Below are 22694 nucleotides of genomic sequence, written 5' to 3' on the forward strand. Positions count from 1 at the left end.
GACAGCGGACCTGCCCTCGAGTGGGTGGCCAGTCTCCGCCTCGCTCGAGGACAGCGGACCCGCCCTCGAGCGGGTGGCCAATCTCCGCCTCACTCGAGGCCATCTCTCGGCACAAGGGACAAATGGCCCCGCCGCCCAACCGACCGCCGTACAAAGGCATTAAAGGCCAGCTACTCCGCCACGGCTCAAAGGACGGGCGGCGTCAGACTGCCACTTCCGCAGTGGATGTGACCGGCGTCCCGTCCACTGACCCCGGTCACCGCTCTGCCACCCCAGCCGCTGTAGCAGCACTGTGGAGCATTCAACGCGGTACAAGACAAGTTGGCGCCGCCCCCGTTACTGTCACGCCGACATCAACCATCCGAACACACCTCCCCCTGGGGAAGGGGTCTGGCGATGTCACGTGCCCTTCCGAGAGGGGCACTCCGCATGCGCGGGCGGGACCCCGGACCTCCCTCTTGTGGGGTCCAGGACTTCCACGCGCTCCCGGACCTGCTAATGCGCACGTCCGCACCCCGACCAGGGGGTCCGGGACCGTCCCACGCCATTACTACCGCTGGGACTCTGCAGGACGGCCGCCGCCATCTCCACGGGACCAAGGACGGAGCCCAGGATGACGGCGACGTGCGCCGCCTTCCCACAGTACACTTCCTACAGTGTTCGACCACTGTACCCGCGATTCAGGGGAAAACGACGACTTCCGCGCCCCTACACTCATGTACGCCGCCCCTCCTTACAACTATAAAAGGAGAGGGTGGGCTTCTTTTTATGGGGGTGGATAAAACTTTCTCCAATCTAATGTGGGCAGCAGGTTCTCCGGTCTTTCTCCCTCAGAAAGGCCTCTGCACTACTGAGCACTCACATCAACCGACTCCACTCCTAGCAGAGACTTGGGAGCTTTCCTCCCTCTCTCACTTTGCTTGTATCCCCTACTACAAGCACTCCGGGTGCAAGATAATACAGTGCCCTCGCACACCCCCTTTGCTGGACGTACGGCCTCGCGGCCGGAACCAGGATAAAATCGTGCGTTACTGTGTTGCCTCTTGCATCATCATCTGGGACGAGGAAACATGCAGCATTTACTAGTTGGGATTCAGGCCCCTCGGGTCGGAACACCGACAAGAAGCCACAAATCTTGTATCGGCTGACCGAAAACCAACTTCGCACAAATTCTTACCATTAGTGCTTTCTATTCGATATGCTTTGAATGATCCAGCATGGCAAAATAATGAAGTTTTGGTAGATTTGGCTGCTGCAATGAAGATTAAATTTGTGAAATATTGGGAGCCTAAACTAGTGCCTAATGAGTCTAGCCTCCGGAGAAGGAAAGAGTACGATTTTAATGTTGTAATTGTCATTGCCACTATCTTAGATCCAAGAAGAAAGTTTGATTATGTGGAATTCTTTTATGAGAAAGTATGCATCAGTTTGGATCAAGCTAATAAATATACGAAATCAGCACAAGATTAGTTGAAGAAGTACTTCAATGAGTATAAACGACTTGCAAGGAGTACGATTTTAATTTCGTCTTTAAGACCGTTGCAAATTGGCAAGGTTCATCGCATGCAATAAATTAGTTTAGGTTTGCCTCTTCAAGGGCCTGGGAAATCCAAGTTGTAAAGGACATGATAGAGTATCGTTTCCTCTTTCTAGTTGTAATGCTCGTGAGTATTGGTATCGTGGGGTCGCCCCTGCATGGATCTTCAATGGGTTGAAGCCGGGTTGAAACCATGGATCGTGGGGTGGATTGGTATAGTGTACAGGATAATGTAAAATAATTGTGAGAGTGGGTTGGTTTTTGTAGCTGACGGATCGGATTGTGGTGGGTTTATTCTTTTACAATATTAGTATGGATCGGTTTGGATACATATCGGATTTCGCCCCACTAACAGGTTTAAGTCGTTCAGTTCTGCTGGCAACTAGCGGCAATACTTTTCTCTCACACCAAATCAGCACCAGCCATAGCCAGCCGAACAAAGTGATTATGATTGGATGTAAGTATTCTTCTGACAATGCCGTCTGCTGGGAATTGGGATAGCACACCTATGGGCTTGGAGGTCATGGTGGTAAGTGATCTCAATGAGCCTATAAGTTAATTTTCTTTCAAAAAATGAGCCCACAAACCTATGTTACATGCTTATCCCCGTGAGTCAGCACAACCTACGGCGATTGGGTGTAAGTGTTCTTATATGATGCCGTATGCTGGGATGACACGCCTACATAGCGCGCGGAGGTTATGGTGATCCTATAAGTTAATGGAATGAAATTTCCTTCCAAAGAACCACAAAACGAGCAATATTATAAAAATCTGGCAGGAGCCATCGAATCAGGGATAACTCGAGGATCATTTGGCTCAGTACTCTCACAAACCACAATACTTTTGTCATCCTAGTTGCTGCTAGAGTATCAGGCAAGCAAATAAGGACGCTGTATATCATGCATGTCTTCTTGTCTTTTTGGGGTGCTTATGTCTCTCTCTGAACAGGTGGACGGCCAAACACGGGATCTTCCAGTAAACGAGACGACGATCAACATCAGGAGAATTATTCGTCCGGTGGCAATCATTTCCATGTTTCGCTCCCAACAACTCTGGACATGAGAGACTTGGTCCAGGCAGACTCCACTCTGTCGGATCCCAAAGGTCAAAGTTTAGCTCGTCACGACGGAATACCAATTACGATTAAATATGAGCTAATTATAAAACTAATTGTAGAAGACTAGAACTAATTCTCGAGACGAATATATTAAACCTAATTAATCTAGCCTAAAGATTATGCAATTAGTTTTTATCATTAATTCATAATTAATATTTCTAATTAGCAACTAAATATCTGACGCGACAATAGTTCCGCCGGATCCAAATAGAGCCTGTGGACGAAGATGACCGCAAAGACATGTTAGCCTCCACAGTATAAAGTCACTGACTTTTTTTTTTGAAAAGCTACGATCTCGATCCATACGAACTTAGTACGAAGGAATGTTTAAGCATCCCAGCACATTCCTTAGCCCAAGCAACTTGTGCTGGGAAGTGAAAGCAAAAGTGACGCATGCACTTTCTTCTCCACTTTCAAGAAGTGACCGTGGTTGGCAAGGAATCGGTAACCGTAATTTGTTCTACTTTTAGGCTCTATTTAGATGCGTAAATTTTTGGGTATAAAGTACTGTAGCACTTTTGTTTGTATTTGGTAATTATTATTCCGTCATGGGTTAATTAGTCTCAAAAGATTCGTCTCGCAAATTATAGATAAACTGTGTAATTAGTTATTTTGTTTAGATACATTTAATACTTCATGCATGCGTTGAAACATTCGTTGTGATGGAAAATTTTATAAAGTTTTGAAATTTTGAAGGCAACTAAACAAGCCCTTAATCACATTTTCACTGTAAATTGGCATTTTGACTTTCAGACCATGGTAACGGTGGCTTGCGCATTTTAACTTCAGTCAGTATCTCAATTTTAAATAGAATAAAATATAAGATTGACACTAATAGATCATTACTAAAATATTATCACAGAGTGTAACTCCTTTTATTTAAGATAATATATTTTCTAGGAGGAATTTTACTAGTTAATGCTAGAGAAAATTTACTTGCCATAAATCTGGATGGATTTATACTTATGACGAGAAAAAGTAATATGATAAACAAGATTTTAAAAGGTTGGCTGAATATAAATAAGTTGGTAAAGATATTTATTTATGATTGGCACAACTGCACAAGTACGGCACATGTTGCCCAAAGGGGCATATTTGCCCATCCTTGTTTTATTCATTGCCATAGGTTTTCGCATTTTTCTCTTCGCTTCGCTTCTTCTAGCACGTTCTCCTTTCCCCCCGATTCCATCTTCCAAGAAAGCAAGAACGGGGGACAAAAGCGAGTGGAGCAATCAACAAATCAGCGCCCTCCAGGCTCCAATCCAATCCGGTTGCTTCGTCTCCGACGCAACCCCTGGGCGCGCGGCAACCGCTAGAACCTCCCCGCCATTCTTGTACTCTTCTTGTCCCTTCCTCCCATCTTCACGCCTCTCCACTTGTCCGGCGCAACTGTTTGGACCATTTAGGGTTCGTCTGATTCAGCGTTCCTCAGGGTAAGGAGGTGCGTCCTTGGCGCCCCCGGCGGGGGTTTTGTTAATCCTCTCGGTAGTGGAATGCGTGAGAGAGGTGTTTGGTTTCTTCTTCTTCTCTCATTTCAGACGCTAGACTCAAATTTCGTTCGATCTTTGCTATCGTTCATAAAGTTCGTGTTCTTCAGCGCTTCCGGCCCACGTGGAATACGGAGCCCTGATATTGATTGCTAGTAACTTTGTTGGATGTAATAGTAGGTGTGCTGTTTATTGTTTTGGCTTATTTGCAATGGTTCCTTTGTACAAATCCATGTGCCAGATACAGACAATAGATATCTGCAGCCTGTATTGATGGATGATAAGAGGATGCATATCCGGTGAAAAATCCGCTGATTATTGCAAGTTTGTAAAAATAGGTGAAAGGGTGCATACCCGGAATAGAACGGTTTCATTCGGATATTCACCCATGATTAATGAAAGGGTGCCTGAAACATGTTCCTTCCTTTGTCTTGTTATACTCTGGCGAATGCCCCAATCTCACTGGTTCTTTATATTACCAACTTAACTAACATGCCTCTCCTTCACTTCTTCATTAGGTCTTGAGTTGATAGAATTCAAATTATGGATTTTCCTGTGGATCCAATCATGATGTATAAGTACAAAGCAGAAGTACTTCTTAAGGAATACTTGCTAGCCGATTCATATGTTCTGTATGCTGCTGTGCTCGGGGGGATCCTGATGTGCAAATTGGTAATGTAATTTACTTCGACTTCATTTGTTAAATTATACAATCAGTCCTCATGTGCATTAACATAGTTGATAAGCGCATAATATATGCAAAACTGCATATATCTCTGCTCATGTTGTTTGTTTTCATTGGAAACCTTTTCTCAAGGGTTATTAAGTCTTTCTTTTCTTGGAGAACTTCTGCAAATATTTTTTCCCTGTCTAATCCTGATTCACTACAAAGAGGACCATTGATGAGGCCTTATTTATTTTTTATTTATTATGTGAAAGTTAGTGTTTTGTCAGGAAATGACTGAGCTAAGCTCTTTAAATTAATCTGAACCAAATTCTTATCTGAACTTAGATGAGAAGCCCTTGAAATGCACCATGCAGGCATGCAGCGCTGATCCTTTTAAAAAGAGCACACACTACAGCGTGGTGATGACTTTATAATATCTTTGCATTAATTAGGGAAATCAAGTAGAATGTTACTGAAATATGATGTTAGGCTATCATTGACAAAATTGCAAAAACTAAAGGGAAGTGAAATTATAAGAGCTTGTGCTAAGGCTCAACCAACTGATCAAGAGACCGTCGATACACAGACAACCCATAGCAAGATAAGCTTAGAGACAGTTCAACTTCACCATACCTGATGCAGTGTTGTTCCCAAGTATACTATATTTACAGAATCACTTAGAAGTTAGAATAACTCCTTATATCCACGATACTATGCTAAGACCGAGCATAATTTGCATACGCCGATATTACATTCTTCATTGGAACTTTCTGATGATCCATATTCTTATAATAATGTACCAAAAGCCTGTGATTTTAAATAATTTATTGACTATTTTTTTGTTTTTACTAGTTCAGTCTTATGACATCACACACATGATCAGTTCTATCTACTTCAAAGGTTATGCTTCTCTTACAAAGATGCGGAAGATTGAATGGAACAACAGGTAATATTAATATTACACTTTTATCTCCTGCAGCATCCTCTGTTTAACTATAAGTTTCTGATGATGCTTGCTCTGATTTTTTTCTGTTCCAGGGGAATGTCCACTGCCCATGCTATATTTATTACAATAATGTCAGTATATCTAGTCTTCTTGTCAGGTTTGTTCTGTGATCAGCTGGATGGTCCAGTAACATTTCGGAGTTCACACCTCTCCAATTTTACATTAGGGGTATGCTATTACTTTGTTGTCATGTGAAAGTAGGCAACTTTCTTGTTTGATGTATATATATGTTCGTTTCCTTGCCTCATGAGTTGCATCTTATTTTTACCAGGTCTCTGTTGGATACTTCATTGCAGATCTTGCCATGATATTTTGGTTTTACCCTTCCCTTGGTGGTATGGAGTATGTAAGTAAACTGCCACATCATAGCCCACTCACCGCTCCCCTTGTTTTAACCTAGGCCTATTGCTCTAATTCTGCCCCTGTATGATCTGCCTGTAACATTTACTTCTGGCATCCGTTGTCAGGTTTTCCACCACATGGTATCACTTGTTTGTGCTGTATATGCTATGCTATCTGGGGAAGGACAGCTATACACGTACATGGTTCTCATCTCTGAAACTACAACACCAGGAATCAATCTACGATGGTCAGTGAATTTACGCAAAAAAAATTGTTGTATGTTATCATCTTTCAATCCATCTAACCTGCTGTTCTACCTCTATTTCATCAAGGTTCCTTGATGTCGCTGGAAGGAAAAATTCCAAAGCATACCTTATCAACGGAATTGCAATGTTTGTTACTTGGCTGGTAAGCACTCACTAGTCACTTTTACAATGTCAGAGCATGTTCCATCACTAGTATACAGGGACATTAACTTCAAGGGGATGCCATTGTTTTTGGCATAAGCAGCATGATGTCCTTTTGTTATGGCTATTTATTGGATGTCATTGTATCTTGGTGTGCTAATAATGAAATAAATGCCTTTATGCAGGTGGCTAGGATAATTCTGTTCATCTACTTGTTTTATCACATCTTTATGAACTATGATCAGGTACTTGGTGGTTTTCATGAATTCAGTATGCAAAATACCACCACTGGTACATAACTTTATGAGTCGATGCCTTCTTACTGACAGGTTAAGCAGATGGACACTTTTGCTCGTCTTCTGATATCTGTTGCCCCCACTATACTCTTCATAATGAATGTAATGTGGTTTTCCAAGATCTTAAGAGGTCTCAAGAAGACACTAGCCAAGCGGCATGTTGACTAGGGGAATGTGCATTATGTACAGGCTACAGCCACGACATCCAATCATCTGTACATCCATTTACAACTATGCACAGATCTGCACTATTCAGTAGTCACTAATGCAGCTACGCTGGTAATTCAGCTTCTTCATTGAGCTGGATGCTCTGTTGATATTTTTGGCTATAGGTGCATGTCCCTCATATAATTTACTCCATTTGTAAGTTCAATGCTTTTATATTTTGAAAACTTAGGTTTATCCTATCGCTTCTTTTCATTTTTGAGAACCACCACTTACCCCTGTTGTAGTCACGCCCCCCCCCCCCCCTTTTTTTTTTTGTTCCCATTCATTTTGATCATCATGGACCAAGAAAAGGGAATGAACCAATTACCCTTTGTCTTACCCCATTATTCTTGAGTCCATTCCTTTAGTCTCCTTGTTAGTCGGAATTGGTTAAATATCCAGCAAACTGATATCAACATGAATTAAGGCTGAAGTTCCTGAACATGTCTAAGCTGGAGGTATAAACAAACTGAAACCAAGAAAGCCTTTGCAAAAGTTCTCTAATCTGCATTATTTTCATGTATTATACTCTTGTAATTATAGAGAGACCATTTGTGGGATCCAGCATAGAAAGGAAATACAACAAGAAAGAATTCCTGGATCTCAGAATAGAACTGCATTTCTAGTACAAATAACCAATCAGCAAATGCATCTGTCTGTTGGATTAGCAATGCTCTCTATTAATAAGGACAAATGGATGAGGATAAAGGTTGAAGGTGTTAGAAGTGATTCAAAATACTATGATCCCTAGATACCAGCTAAGGAGATGCTTGGAAAGTGACCCTCTTGACATCAAAAGCAGTTCCTTTATGTTTGTTATGTTGGCCATACAATGCAAAACCTGCTACAAACACTGAAATAGATATTCGAGCATAGTATGACTTTCAATAATAATATGATATGAATACATTTAGCTCTTGCTCACTACCTGATCATCTTTTTTTAGCATCACACAGCCCTATACATTCACAAATTTAAACTATCATCATAGGAGCAGCATCATTGAGTGCCTTTGATCATCAGCACATATATGTTGCTGAAGTTAGTTTCCAGCTAAGAATGGCATTGAATATTATTTGTATTATTAGTTGCAAATTTTTATATTTTTATTGATGTACACAACTTTTTGAGGCTTATAAATACCGCTAATTCTCTTCTTCTGCTCATCACACAATATGCATCCTTTCATTCACATATACATCCTTCTTCCTTGCATCATATCCAGCTTCTTCAATTCCCAGGCAACAGATACCAAACCCCAGACCCCGAACAGCCTTGTCCTTGGCCTTAGCCATGTCAGTTCTCTGTATACTCCATCCATGACACCACTAAACTCCACAAACTATGACTTCTTGGACATCATAGAACCAGTAACAGCATACACAGATGGCTACTTGCTGTCCCTGAACCTTGGCACACCCCCACAGGTCTTCCAGGTGTACCTGGACACAGGGAGTGACCTCACCTGGGTCCCCTGTGGCACCACCAGCTACCAGTGCATGGAGTGTGGCAATGACCACAGCTCCTCTAAGCCAAGTCCAATGTTCTTGCCATCTCAATCCTCTTCGAACATGATGGACCTCTGCGGGAGCCGCTTCTGCGTCGACGTCCACAGCTCCGACAACAGGTTTGATCCGTGCGCAGCAGCCGGTTGCGACATCCCTGCCTTCACCGGTGGTCTGTGTCCAAGACCTTGCCCTCCCTTCTCCTACACCTACGGTGGCGGAGCACTGGTCCTGGGCTCCCTTGCAAGGGACTCTGTCACACTCCATGGGAGCATGCACGGCATTGATCCTCTGTCTCCCGTGGAGTTCCCGGGCTTCAGCTTCGGCTGTGTGGGCAGCTCCATCAGGGAGCCGATCGGCATCGCCGGGTTCGGCAAGGGCAAGCTGTCCCTGCCCTCCCAGCTGGGGTTCCTGGGCAAGGGCTTCTCCCATTGCTTCCTCGGCTTCCGGTTCGCGAGGAACCCCAACGTCACCAGCCCCCTGGTGATGGGCGACCTCGCGCTGCCGGCGGCGACGGACGGCGGCTTCGTCTTCACCCCGATGCTGAGCAGCGTCACCTACCCGAACTTCTACTACATCGGCGTGGAGGGTGTCAGCCTGCTAGGAGACGACAGCTCCGCCGCGGCCGCTGCCATGGTCGCCGCTCCCCCGAGCTTGAGCAGCGTCGACCCCCGAGGCAACGGCGGGGTGCTCGTCGACACCGGGACGACGTACACGCACCTCCCGGACCCGTTCTACGCGTCGCTGCTGTCGTCGCTCGGCGCGGCCGCGCCGTACGAGCGGTCGCGCGACCTGGAGGCGCGCACGGGGTTCGACCGCTGCTTCCGGGTCCCCTGCGCGCGGGCGCCGTGCCCGGCGGAGGAGGACCGGCTGCCGGCGATCGCCCTCCACCTCGGCGGCGGCGCCAGGCTCACGCTGCCCAAGCTGAGCAGCTACTACCCGGTGACCGCGGTGAGGGATTCCGTGGTGGTCAAGTGCCTGCTGTTCCAGAGGATGGACGACGGCGCGAGTGGTGGGCCGGGAGCGGTGCTCGGGAGCTTCCAGATGCAGAACGTGGAGGTCGTGTACGATCTGGTGGCCGGGCGGGTCGGGTTCCTGCCGAGGGACTGCGCCCTCCGCGCCTAGCGCCATGGTTCTTTTTTTTTTTTGCGACTGCCTAGCGCCATGGTTCGTGCAGGTGCTCTTTAATTTTTGACCCCTCTTGAGTGCACGATCGATCGAAAGGGTGTGTGTTGCAGGTGTGGTATGTGTTGTGTTCTGAAAAAGTAGAGCCGTACGATACGCGTGCAAAGGCTGAAGGGGGCCACCGTACTGAGTCGCTAGCAGGAAAGTGCGTCAAGTTGAGTTGGCGTGGAATGGAATGGAATGTTATTGGCACCTTTTGATTCAGAAGATGCAAATTAAAGGCACTTTGCGCAATTGAACTATGGTAAAGCTCGTCCGCGCTTTTCTGATCCGAGTGTTGCCTGATCATCAGGTTAAGGTACAACCGATAATGTATATTGTATTCCTGCTTGAAAAAGTGTTGATGGTGACTCGTATGCGGAGGTTTTAATGTAGAACACAAAAAGGGAAATGGCAACAATTTCTACATAGTCTAGTTTACAATATCTATGATAATTAAAATTTAAAAAACAACCCAACCAAGTCGTTGTAGTATAGTGGTGAGTATTCCCGCCTGTCACGCGGGCGACCCGGGTTCGATCCCCGGCAACGGCGAAGTTTTTTTTGGATCTACATCACGGCGGCATAAACGGACGTCTGGCCAGGCGGAATGGCGGATGCAATGCAACGGCTTCGCTGCAACGCAAGTACGCAACTCTACAAGCCCCTCCGCAGGCGCGTAATCAACAGGAAGACAAGCTTTCTTATTACAGGGATAGTAACAGCCTCTATTTCTTCCACCCCTACTTTTTTTTTTGCAGTTCAACATTTTATCTAAGAACCGCTCATGCTATTCATTACAAACTGGAACTGAATTACGATAGTTTTGTATGATGATATACACTCAACTGAGAACCTCTTCTTTAATTTCGAGAGCTCGTATATCACTTCCTGAGCTTGAGCCTTCATTTTTTTCGGTGGAATGCTATTGCAGTAATGCAGTATTGCTAGTTTCATAGTGGAGTACAAATAGTACCTGAGAAAACCGTCCGGTCATTTCCAGAATAAAACGAGATGGATTGATTACTTGTTGTTGACGGTCCATTCGTTATTGTTTAACATCACTACGACTTTCGATATTTATGTCGCATTGTGCTCGACTTACAAACCAAATAAGTCAATTCCTGCTTTTTAAGTGGACCAAGCCAAGCTCACTTGAAGTCTTGAACTCGCTCGTTAGTCTTAACAAGCTGAGCGAGCTAACTTGGTACAGCCATCTGTAACTTGGTACAAGCTCGTTAGTCTTGATGATTCTTTTAAAGGATTTTTTTTTTGCGAAATGGAAGGGGAAGTTCTTGATTATTGTCCCCGCTTCAATTGCTTCGCTCTCCACCGCTGGTTGTGTCCGAACGATGGCACTGGAAATCTGGAATGCAGCAGCAGGATACATCATCTACACAGTGGGCTCTGGAGTTTTGCCGTATTCACGTTTCATGACCCGACCTGCAAAAGCCACTTGCTGATAGCGAGAATTCGTAGTATCGCTTCTTTCAAGAGTGACAATACAAAAGCAGGCATCGAGGTCGTTGTAGTATAGTGGTGAGTATTCCCACCTGTCACGCGGGTGACCCGGGTTCGATCCCCGGCAACGGCGTCTTTTTCTCTATTTTTGGCTAATCGTGTTTAACTAGAAAGGCACGCGGCTTTGACGCGTAGGACTTGTATTTTATGTCGTAGTATTGTAGTTGGTAAAGATTTTAGATCATGCGCAGAGTAGCAATTATGGTATATAAGTAAATGTACAACATTTTGAAGTAACATAGACAAATGCATCATTTCACTATTTTCGCATAGATGTCATGATGTACAGTCCGTTGTTGCACTTGATATATATTTTGGGCACCCTAATGTGGTGCCAATATTATTTAAGTAATATATTATTTTAGGTATCAAAATGGAACTATGATATTTTTTACTATATTTATTGTGGTGAAAGAAGGAGTAAAGTTATTTATTAGGGAGGGCATGCAGTCTAAAAATGCGTATAATTCTACTTTGAATCATAAGATTTAGATGTGATGGCATTTTCTTTAAGGAAGTAGTGATTATTATATTAAAAAAATGATGTGTTGTTGTGGAGGTACCATAAAAAACCATAGAGAAATGGTGCTACCATATTATGGTTTTAGCGAAGTAGGATCTTTGCAATGTCCCGTTAGAAACTCTATATGTGCTCATATTTTCTCCCTATTAATTTTAAGCTTGCACTACATTTTATAATTTAGGTGTCTGAGTTTTTTAGTGTTATTCAGGCAATAGTTAATTTTTTCATTGTTTGGCTATATAAAAAATATAATTTGTCTCTTATGGGTGATTTATCCTCTTAATTGTATTTGTATTAGACTGTTGTCGACATTAACTTTGAATTTAGGTAACTGAAGTACAACACAACTCAGCGGAACTCACTCCACTTGTTAGAGAAGAACCGAAAACTGAACTGGAAGTATATTTTCCATTTTTTAACAAACGTGAACCTAGGTAAATCAACAACATAGTTGCGGAATGAAGCTGAAATTTTTAGCACAATCAAGCATCACGTGAATAGCCTATTATAAAACTTTCATAGTAATTGGAGCAAGATAAGTGCAGATATGTGAGTAAAGATACGAATTTCACACTAAAAATTTAAATCATAGCCAAGCACCTACAACAAAAACTTTCTACTAAAACATGTCATATGATGTGATTATTGCATAGATCTACATTTGTGGAGCTCAACAAGACTGAATTTATCATTTTTTAATTTATCTACGAACCCTGAACTTCTAAAAGAAAAAGAATTTATCAATTTATCAAATTTCAGCCCATTTAAGAATCAAAAGAAAAACAACACTAAAGACAGAGACTTTGCAACTGGAACCCTGAACTTCTAATGAATTAACCTGCAGCACATGAGCACTATTTATCGAAGTCTAGGTCTTTGCATTGGGAACCCTGGAGACTTCCCAAATCATTTTTTCTTTCCCTTTCTTCTCCCTCAGGAACAGAGAGGGGGGCAGGCTTAGCGGAGCTGATACCGGGCGGCCGCCGGCCGCGCTGGCGGCGAGGGGTAGCGCTGGGGTTAGCCACGTTTAGCTTGCTCCCATGGAGGGGCGAATCGAGTGCCTAGGGGACTTGTAGGCCCTCAGCCATGAGCAATGGCAGTCTGGATGGCGAGCACGAGCAGGCTCCAATGGTGTCGATCTTGGCCGCGGAAGGCCACGGCAGCGGCGGCTGGCCGGCCGGCTGTCGAGCTGCTTCGGGCTTGCGCTATCCCGAGGCCGAGCATAGCTTGGGAGGCGGGCCGTAGTTTGCTGGCCATGTGCGCTGGCCCTGCTACAGCGGCGCAACATGGCTGTGACTGCAGCATGGCCGCGCGACGACCACGAGGATGGCGAGAGGGAGGGCGCGCCGGCGACATGGCCGCGTGATGACGGCGAGGACCGGGTGGTGCAGGAGTTGTCCGCTATCGGGTTCGCGAGGATTCGCGATGGCTCGGATCGAAGATGAAGCGGGTGGGAGACCCGTGCCAAACCGCATTGGACGGACAAGATTGCCTGATCGCTTCATCCGACGGTTAATGGGTTATCGGGCGACGTGTCTTGATGGTTTGCCTGCTTTTGGTGCGTGAATCGTAGTAAGAGATTTTAGTTTAGAAAGAACTCATTCTTCATATCTTCTAGAATCTGGACTTAGCACTGCCAGCCTGCCGCCGTACATGCCGCAGCCCGCAGCGACGCCTGCCTCCAACACCTGAGCTAGCGGGGGTGGTGGTCGACGCTTCCTATATATCCGCCTCCTTCCACCAAAGCCTTGATGATGCTCTGCTTTCTAGACTTTCAAGTATTTGTCGTCGTCGTCGGATTGTTATTTGTTACGGCTGTACGAGTTATCTGTCGTCGTTTGGGTTCAGAGATATGAGATGGCACTTGTTAAAACGTGTTACGCTTATGGGTGTTCATCGACGACTTACCCTATCTCAAGCACCCATCATTCTGACTGGAGCAGCTGGTCCTGGAATAGTTGCAAAGCATAAAGGTTTCTTGATTCCCGCAAGTAATAAACAGGCTGGTTTGTTCTGCAGCCTCCACGCCGCATCTTCATTCAAGGCGACACAGTCATCAGTTCGTCACCAAGCTTTGGCTGGCTCCGTTCCCCTGTTCGTGCTACTCCACACGAATTTAGCGCTCCCCATCATCGACGATCCTTTCCATGTTTGATTAAAAAGGAGGTGAAGACGTCATTGGTTTTTACATTTACATGTCCAACCATGTCAACAGGCTCTGATCGAACGTCGAGACTGCTCAGAAAATAGGTGAATAGTTTGTGTGGGATTTTTTCTGGTGATTAGATAATTCGAGCTTGCACAAGCCGCACATCCATTTGATGGACATATACCTAGGTTGAATTGAGAGAGATTCTTCTACCCATACACAACTACACTACAAAATCTATATATATACCTATTTATAAAGAGCGGACCGTTTCTGCGGTATGTTGACTTTTGGTCTGTCATCTCTCAATGACACGTGGGCCAAAAAAAAAAACTCCCCGCAACACCAACTAAGTCCGACGGCACGAACTCCAATTGGTGTGCGCTGCTCAATGCTACTAGATAATTCAGGGTGTGAATTTGTATTCCCTCCAAGAAAATACGTTCCTTTTTTATAGCACAAAAAATCAACTGCGCCCTTGAATATGTTATGTTGACATAACAATGTTGCTAGAAAATCACGATTCAACCCTGTAATTTTGGAAACAGTTAATATGGGTCAAATAAGCAACAGTTAAGGATGTTTCTAGAGGAGTGCAAGGATGTTTCCCCCTCCTGTTGCAACGCACGGGCATGTTGCCTATATAAAAAAAAAACAGCTCTGCTATATAATTAGCAAGTGTTTCCACCCCGTCCTAACACCCATCGTCTCCACAATGTTTGTTTTTGGGCAAGAGCAGCTCCATTTGTAATTAAGATATTAATTAAGTTTTACTGCGCTAATCACAAGCAAGTCGTTGTAGTATAGTGGTGAGTATTCCCGCCTGTCACGCGGGTGACCCGGGTTCGATCCCCGGCAACGGCGAACTTTTTATTTTTACCTTTCCTAAGTTACCAATGTTTTTTTTAAAAAAAAATCTGAGAGTCTACTTAGTGACTTTGTTACACTTTTGAACGGTCGGTCACGCACGCTACAATGCCACCTAAAAGCCATTGTGTTCTCTTCCAAAATATTGAACGCAGATTCTAGTCAGGTATCATGTACAGCAAAAGTTTAGCTTTGGCGTTGGGAAACGTATAATGGATAAGTTCAAGAAATCACAGTACAGTCCAATTCACAAATTATACACCCTTGGAGTCATTGCTTATAGATCACGAGTCAAGCGTCACAGTTCTGCAATTAATGCATCTCCGTCAAAATCAATTAACAGACACCTTGTAGGCTAAGCTAGCTCATACTTTTCTCCTATGCCACTTAGACAAGTGCGAGCAGAGACATATATCACTTTCCTATGCGATGCCAATTATATATTCTATGTGAATTCAGGCAGCTAATCTGATATGGCTATCTAGATTTGTCGTGGTCCCGTTTGTGTAAGGTTTGTGTAAAGTTTGAATACAATGGTGAAAAAACGATTGCAAGAACTGATCATCCCAGTTGCCCCGGCCTGGATAAACACGCACTGGACAGATCCAAGTTCAGCCTATTTGCTTGTGTACCACGGAACACACTGCATGGATGTTTATCTTCGCTTCAACAACGCTTCTGGGCCTTTGCCTGAGATGCATTCTTCCTCATTGTCCAGAATGCTGCACGGTATCGATTCTGCAACACAATTGACGTACAAATATGACTTTGGTTATCATAATACAAGTGGTGTACAGACATTCACAATAAATCGGCAGGGACTGGAATGTCAGATGTCAATCAACAGAATTCAGCATAGCTATAACCCCAACTTTTCAGAACTGGAGCTTTCAAAAGTAGGATTAACCTATATACACCTACAAGCAACTAATCATGTGAATATAACAATACTTCAGTCATTAAAACTTACCCAGCCCAGCAGCTGATTATGTGACATGAGGTCAAAATCAATGCACGAAAATACGAAATCATAGAATGCACCTCACAAATTAAACAACCCTAGCTATTCGGAGATACTGAATTGTAAAAAATATCTAGTTAAAGATTAGAAGGTCACCTGCATCATTGCTCTCATATTTGCAGTGTAAGTAGTTTCTATCATTTTCTCCACCTGCAAATTGTATATCAAAGTAATCCACGAGAACACTAACAGTTTTTCATAATCAATCAAATAGAAATTTAATGCATAAACCCTCACCTCCATCACGAATCCATAATGATAGGCAACCTTTTTCACATCTTCCAAACTTAGTTCGATAGACATATCCTGAGTTCAAGGAGATAAATCAGGCAACTTCAAAGAAAAGGTACAGCTTACATTGTGCATAGTGGAAGTTAGTAAATTACATCATCTGGTCCATATGAATCAGCAAAGTGGTATAGAAGAGGACCCAAGTTTATCCAGACCTGTTGGTTGAAATTAACACAAAGAATAAATATGAGCCGAAGAACAGCTTTAACAATGATAAGTTTACAAAAATCACTGAACTGTGAACTTCTCTGCAATTGGTTTACAAAAAGTAAATAGTTCATGATGATTCCTAGAGCGGAAGAACTCACCCCACCATCCTTGAGAACTTTTGATATGATCTCAATATATTCAACAATATTGTGTGCCGTATCCAGGAAGAAGCAAGTTACAACAGCATCCCATGCAGCTGTAGTATTGCAAAGAATGTTCAAATTGCATTGCTACATCATACAGATTCAAAACATAAAACTGAGAAATAAAGGCAAAAACATTGAACTTCAGCCTGGAATCAGGGTTGTAATTTGTAAAGCTGTAGCCAATGGTACTACGTTAAGACCAAAGCAGATAGAGAGCTATGCTGATTCTGAAACATACCCCTTTACTTAAAAGAATGTTAGATTACTTAAAAGTATGTTAAAATTAAAAAACATTTTGAACTCATGCTGTCTACTATCGATATTCATAAAGAATGTACGTATCATTGAGTCATCTCACATTCTTGGCTTTCCTCACTGTAGACCTCTACAAAATCCCCAGCACACATTGAAAATCCCTCCGTGATACCTGCACTGTTGATAGAAAAGAGGACTCAAGACATGTAAGCTGAGTATCAACGCAAATAAAAGAAAAAATAAAAATCAATATATCTCTTTTTTACAAGACATATGGGCAACAATGCAAGCAAATACTCAGGTTTTACCTACATTATTTATAATGCCAAATGACTGAAACCCCAAGCATTAAACCCGAACTCTAGATAAAATGAAGTTCAGATTAGACATCCAAATTGTGAAAGCACTACTAAATAAAAATATTTCAACATCCAGAGGTCATATTTTTGTAGGGAAAGTAGGAAGCACGTCATATTGTAAAGGCACAGTAGCTATGCTGATATGATAGACATGGGATAATAGGTACCTTGAGGGATGAATATCAGGAAATGAAACAGGTCGAAGTTGATCATTGTCTGAAAGAGAATTGCAGTTACTGTGTATCCAAGGATATATAGTCCATTCTTTAGCCTCTTGGGTGCTGGTAAGAATGGAAATATCATTAGCATTATAAAGTATGAATAGTAAATAGCTGGTGTGTAGCTTATATTTAATAGATTGTCATACTGGTTCAGGATGAAACTTGAACAGATCAGCATGTAATATGAGAACTCATTCCCCTGGCTTACAAAACCTGTTCAAGGTTAAAAAAAAATACAACATCAAGAAATATCTCAACAGTTGCCCATGGATTTCAGCTAATTTTTATCTAGAATTTTATTGCAGTACCCAGAGAAGATATCTCCAGAGCCAATCTCCCAAGCCCAGCACCAGGGACTAGACATAAAGGAGGCCTATGAAGTTCAACAAATATAAATATCAACAAAGCAAGAGTAACAGTTAATACCAAAGTATCGTCTGTTTATTTCTTAGGTTGAGATGCTTGCAGCTAGCAGAAGGTAAGTATAGGTGATATGCTACATAATTAAACACATACGAAGGCAATCTGTGAGGAGAATTTTGCTAAATTTTTGTTCGTATAATGCTTAGATTAAGTGGACAATTTGAAAACAACAGAGGTACAATCTCAGAGGGTTCTGGGCCCTGATTGAAGGCAAAAACAGTTTTTTTTTTCATTGCTGATAACAAACTAGCACACCCACAAGTAAAAAAGGTACAGCAACATGTACGTATGCACAATCCATGCAAGCACAGTTGTTAGCAAAGATTTAAATTAATGTCACAAAACTATGTCATTGTTAGTTTTCACTGCTGAAAGATCAGGGAACCTCATTATTGAAGCGACAAGGGGAAGGTTTACCTCTCATTGCTCCTGTTAGGAAAAAGACGATTAAGCTCCTCAAGAATGGGCTTGTAGCACTCATCACGTTCCTTTTGACCCTGGAAAATATAAATAGAAAAAAAAACAGCAGTATTTTCAATAGTTATATCAGTACACTGGAAAAGAACTCTGCTTCAAGCTATTTAGAGTAGAACAGAAAATTACCTCCTCAGCCCAATCTCTCACAATATTTCTTACAATGCATCTTACCTGCATGAAACATAACAAGATGACTAATAGAAGCAGCAAACAATAGAGAATGACCAAAACAACAAGCAAACTGGTGACTAATTGCATACATGGGGAAAACATTAAGTTCACACACAAATGCACACAGAAATCAGAAAAATACAGCAGTTTCAGCAATTAAAATTCCATGGGCATAAACTGGAAATCAGTTCAGATGAAAAGCAGCAACATTGCATACTTCTTTGGTTGTCAACTAATATAACCTTGGCTAACTTCCACTTATAGAATTGTATTGTCACTTATATGCAAAATGGATTGAATCAGAAAACCACTTACCTTGTCAACATCTATTGGAGGAACATTCAACTTGAACAATGAACCTGTGCAATGTCGTGGTGTTACCTAAAACAATGAAACAGGAATTCATATTCCATAGATATTTGAACAAATTATCTGTGAGCAGAAAACACCAGAAGGATTTGCAAAATGATGTGTGGTATCCTGATTCCTGTCTTAAAATGTTGGAAATTTGGTTCTGTGCATTATCTTGAAATCTAGACGTGTGTACAAAATTTCAGTTGTACGTGGAATATTTCCGATTTAGAAAGCATGCTATATCCTTAAGATTCATGATAATGAAACACAAATATGATAGTATAATAATATCCCGCTTCCCGCATTATGCAATTGAGAACTATCAACAGCTTATATCATGCAAATAGAGCTTACATTATCATCAGTAGAAGATGAAGAGACACCTTTATCTTGACAATAAGCAGCTGTGCTTGCATCTGTATCACCGTTACATGATACATTTACAACTTGGGATGATCCCAAGTTGCTGCCAACAGGCTGGGAACAGCCTGCCATGTGTTCTTCTTCATCCTGTTAGATATTTACATATTAATCAGTCAAATTCGACATGCAACACAAGCAACAGCGATCACCAGTGAAATTATCTAAAAGTGACTTGTGCACGAAAGCACCCATCTATATATAAAAGAAGGATTAAGACAGGTCGTGCCTTTTCATTTTCAGTTTCTCTTGAAGATTCATGAGTCTTGGCATCTTCTTTGGGGTTACCATGCTGCCCATCCAATTGCGAATTGCTTCTGGAGACAGAAATTGTCGAGCAATCACCCCTCCCACTGGAATGAGTGCAATCCACATGACTGTGGTCATGCATGTTTGGTGGATGGTCATAACCACCGGCATTTACATACTGACTCATGTCGAAAGGAGGTTCAAATGCCTGCAATTTTTCATTTTTAATAATGCCATCATGTGCATTGCAGTTTTCAACAAAACATGTGAATTGCAGATATCACCAGATAAACAGTCTCAAAAGATCATACCTCAAGCATGTTCATGATAAAAGCTCCATTCATGGATATACACCTGTCAAGAAATAAAGTGCCAAATAAATGCAGCAAATCTATCAGCAGTAAGCATAAAGGCCTTTTTACATACATGATTATAAGGTACAGCAGTATCAAACCAAAGACAAGGTAATCAACAAAAACTGGAGGACTATTCTGAAGGAGCATTGGCTCAAATGTTTCAATGAAGAGCCCCATGAAGATAGAGCATGTTGAAAAATCTCATATACAAAGCAGGAGAACTATTTATCAGTACTATATGAGTACAAGCACGAAGCACAAAATGTTACCATCTGAGTCTTTGGTACTTCAGACCAAGGTGGAAAAGAAGTTCCTACACAGAAATGGCATAAGTGAGAGAAATGAGCCAATAAAATTAAAAAAAAAGAACTCTAATGTTGTTAGCAAAGAGCAACTAGGTTAAAAATAAGGAAAACATGTGATGAACTGATGATTGTACAAATATAAACCTTGTGCGCAGGAGGAAGCATTTTGAATGATCTCTCGTATCTCTTGACATCCCTTTCTGCTGCATCTTGATAGCTATTACAAACATAATAAAAACAAATGTTTTAAACTTTGATCATGATAAAAGGTTAGGGCTAGAATTTTATCATCTAGTTATATTGCATAAATATCATTCCATGTTCCGAGTGAAACTGAAAGTTGATTAGCTTCCCTGTGTTACCGACCACTTCGGGAGGGGGGGGGGGGAGATTCAGAAACCGATGTTGCATAGGTAAAAATTCTAATCAGGCCAACAGCTGACAAAAACTAAACATGTCTTCCAATCCTGCATTCAATATTTTAAAAATGGCAGATTGATCAACTACATCCAAAATGTTTACACCATCGTAGACTATAGGCAATTTACCAATCAAATTTTGAGGATTAAAAATATCAGAGACTGCCATCAAATGCACCCTCTAATGGCCTCAATCAACAGCCACAAAAAACCAGCATTGTGCTAGGAAACACCCACATCACTTAGGTGTATCTGAATTTTTTCTCTCTAATAAGATGGGGGCAACAAGTCAATGAAAACCAACAGAACCGTCACCGGGTCTAACACCAGAATCCACAGCACTGATTCACTATCCACGCAGATACCGCCATGCGCAGGGAAGCATATCTCTCTATCCATGAGCTGTGAGACTTGGTTGCACTGGGTTGTGCTACTCGAGAGCTCACAAACAGCGTAGTCCCTTATTCTCCAGGGGAACCAGGGGAAGGAGGGGGGGGGGGGGGGGGGGGGGGGCAGCGCAGCTCCCCCACCTCCCCCTCCGGCTGGTTCCCGGCCACCATTCCATCAACTCCGGCTACCATCTCACTCTCTAGAACCGGCGAGCTCCCACGAACCCTACAACTCAATTGAAACAATCATAACACACTACGCTCCAGTGCGGAGTCCAAACTCCATGTCATCCCCCCATCGGCCCACGACTCCGGCACGCGGGACCGCTTCTAGCACCGAGCTCCGCTGCTTATGCACTTCCAATCAACCGCGGCGATAGCGACGCCGTGCGGAATGAACGGGGGCCGATTCGTACGGGCCAGCAGGGTTGAAGATGGGGAGCGGAGGGGGGAATGGGGTCGGGGGGTGCGCGTACTTGGCGTAGGCGGCGATGATGCGGCGGAGGGACTTGATCTCGAGGGCCTCCTCCTGCTCGGTGTACCGCCGCTCGCTCATCGTCTCCGGCGGCGGCGAGGCGGACTGTTTTTTTCGGATGGATTATCTTTTTTTCTCGGATGGATTAACTGGTGTGGTGCCTCTCAAGCTGACTGACTGACAGGTGACAGCCCCATCAGTTACCTGTTCATCAGATGGCTGACGGCCCGTGTCGAGCCATTGGTCCGGCCCAGCGGCCCTGCTAGTTGGGTCCAACCAAGCGCCGCGTCCAGCCGTGCCGAGTGCCGAGGGGTGCTTCAGTGACGAGTCGGCCTGGGCATTCGGTTCGGTTCGATTCGGTTCGGTTCCTCGGTTCTTTTTAAATTTCGATTCCTAAAAAACTGGAACCGAACTAGCGGAAGGAAGAAGCCGGAACCGACCAGTTCGGTTCTCAGTTCTTCGGTTCGGTTCTTCGGTTCTAACCGAACTGAACCAGCACCAGCTTCCATAATGACTAGACTTTCAGCAACATGCATCAATATCAGCCTTTGTGAGAAATTTCAGCAGCATTTCCCCACAACCACAACTACACAATGCCCAGAATTTCATAGAAAATACATTATACATGGATCATTAGAGGTTTAACAGTCAATGAATCAACATCATCCTTTGTGAGAAATTTCAGCAGCATTTCTCCACAACCACAAGTGCACAATGCTCAAAATTTCACAGACAATACATGGATCATTAGAGGTTCAACATAACATAAGTCAATAAATCAACATCCGAAGTTCCAAACCATCACAGAACACTAGAGTGGATAATGTAACATTGTAACAAATAGCAGAACCAGAACACAAATGACAGTAGACAATGGCACACTGCAGCCAGGAGCACAGCACAGCAGGCAGCAGGCATCAGCACCATGCCAATATGCCATGGCAGGGCAGCAAGCAGCACGCAGCGGCCAGCAGCAGCAGCATAGCACCCAGCAGCAGCAGCAGCACAACGCCCAGCACTCCAGCAGGCAGCAGACCAGCACAGCAGGCTCCAGCAAACCAGCACAGCAGTCAGCACTCAGCACAGCAGGCAGGGGCAGCAACGCACCTGTTGGATAATAAAACATAATCAACAGATGAATATATAATTTGTGCAAGTCCTCAAACAAACACACAGATTAGGTAACAAATGTACAAAAGAGTGACTCACATAATCATTTATCCTTTGAGTTGGATTGTTTGCTTTTGCTTGTTTTGGAAGATTGCTTGGACTGTGACTTGGTCTTGGTGCTAGTGCTAGTGGTGGTACCCTTGCTCTTGCTCCCTAGAACTTGTGACTTGGAGGCATTGTTTTCGTTG

At 43.2% G+C, this 22694-nt stretch overlaps 3 protein-coding genes and 3 non-coding genes across 13 annotated transcripts; 5 read left to right on the top strand and 1 right to left on the bottom strand.

Annotated features, from left to right (window-relative positions):
* The first annotated feature begins 3723 nt into the window (after positions 1 to 3723).
* Positions 3724 to 7266, top strand: LOC120698154 (TLC domain-containing protein 4-B-like). Of its 5 annotated transcripts, none has more exons than XM_039981676.1 (9): positions 3724 to 4095; positions 4660 to 4813; positions 5666 to 5754; positions 5847 to 5982; positions 6086 to 6160; positions 6282 to 6403; positions 6489 to 6564; positions 6749 to 6808; positions 6893 to 7266. In XM_039981676.1, exons 2-9 carry the CDS (start codon positions 4685 to 4687, stop codon positions 7025 to 7027), a joined length of 822 nt encoding a protein of 273 aa, XP_039837610.1. In that variant the 5' UTR covers positions 3724 to 4095; positions 4660 to 4684; the 3' UTR covers positions 7028 to 7266. The 5 variants fall into 5 exon arrangements, with proteins under 5 accessions (XP_039837610.1, XP_039837611.1, XP_039837607.1 ...); XM_039981677.1 differs by having other exon boundaries at positions 3751 to 4095; positions 4660 to 4818; XM_039981673.1 differs by having other exon boundaries at positions 3761 to 4087.
* A 46-nt stretch (positions 7267 to 7312) lies between these two features.
* Positions 7313 to 10025, top strand: LOC120698153 (probable aspartyl protease At4g16563). The gene is made up of 2 exons (XM_039981671.1): positions 7313 to 9703; positions 9739 to 10025. The coding sequence occupies exon 1, from the start codon at positions 8242 to 8244 to the stop codon at positions 9694 to 9696; it is 1455 nt and encodes a 484-aa protein (XP_039837605.1). The 5' UTR covers positions 7313 to 8241; the 3' UTR covers positions 9697 to 9703; positions 9739 to 10025.
* A 193-nt stretch (positions 10026 to 10218) lies between these two features.
* On the top strand, positions 10219 to 10290 carry TRNAD-GUC. Its single transcript has one exon. It is a non-coding gene; the product is annotated as a tRNA-Asp (tRNA).
* Positions 10291 to 11257: 967 nt separating this feature from the next.
* Positions 11258 to 11329, top strand: TRNAD-GUC. The gene has a single exon. It is a non-coding gene; the product is annotated as a tRNA-Asp (tRNA).
* A 3391-nt stretch (positions 11330 to 14720) lies between these two features.
* On the top strand, positions 14721 to 14792 carry TRNAD-GUC. Its single transcript has one exon. It is a non-coding gene; the product is annotated as a tRNA-Asp (tRNA).
* Positions 14793 to 15038: 246 nt separating this feature from the next.
* LOC120698155 (carnosine N-methyltransferase-like) lies at positions 15039 to 21517 on the bottom strand. 4 transcript variants are annotated; one of them, XM_039981679.1, is made up of 18 exons: positions 21338 to 21514; positions 20198 to 20270; positions 20018 to 20061; positions 19704 to 19746; positions 19373 to 19600; positions 19078 to 19233; positions 18685 to 18750; positions 18325 to 18369; positions 18139 to 18218; positions 17607 to 17671; positions 17445 to 17511; positions 17245 to 17358; positions 16822 to 16895; positions 16416 to 16513; positions 16203 to 16262; positions 16054 to 16122; positions 15913 to 15966; positions 15039 to 15533 (listed from the first exon to the last, which is right to left on the bottom strand). In XM_039981679.1, exons 1-18 carry the CDS (start codon positions 21415 to 21417, stop codon positions 15462 to 15464), a joined length of 1488 nt encoding a protein of 495 aa, XP_039837613.1. In that variant the 5' UTR covers positions 21418 to 21514; the 3' UTR covers positions 15039 to 15461. The 4 variants fall into 4 exon arrangements, with proteins under 4 accessions (XP_039837613.1, XP_039837615.1, XP_039837612.1 ...); XM_039981681.1 differs by having other exon boundaries at positions 20198 to 20520; positions 21338 to 21495; XM_039981678.1 differs by having other exon boundaries at positions 15913 to 16122; positions 21338 to 21517.
* Between the last annotated feature and the right edge of the window lie 1177 nt (positions 21518 to 22694).

This window comes from Panicum virgatum, chromosome 3K (genome assembly GCF_016808335.1).
Source record: "Panicum virgatum strain AP13 chromosome 3K, P.virgatum_v5, whole genome shotgun sequence".
In the NCBI taxonomy this organism is placed as follows: Eukaryota; Viridiplantae; Streptophyta; class Magnoliopsida; order Poales; family Poaceae; genus Panicum; species Panicum virgatum.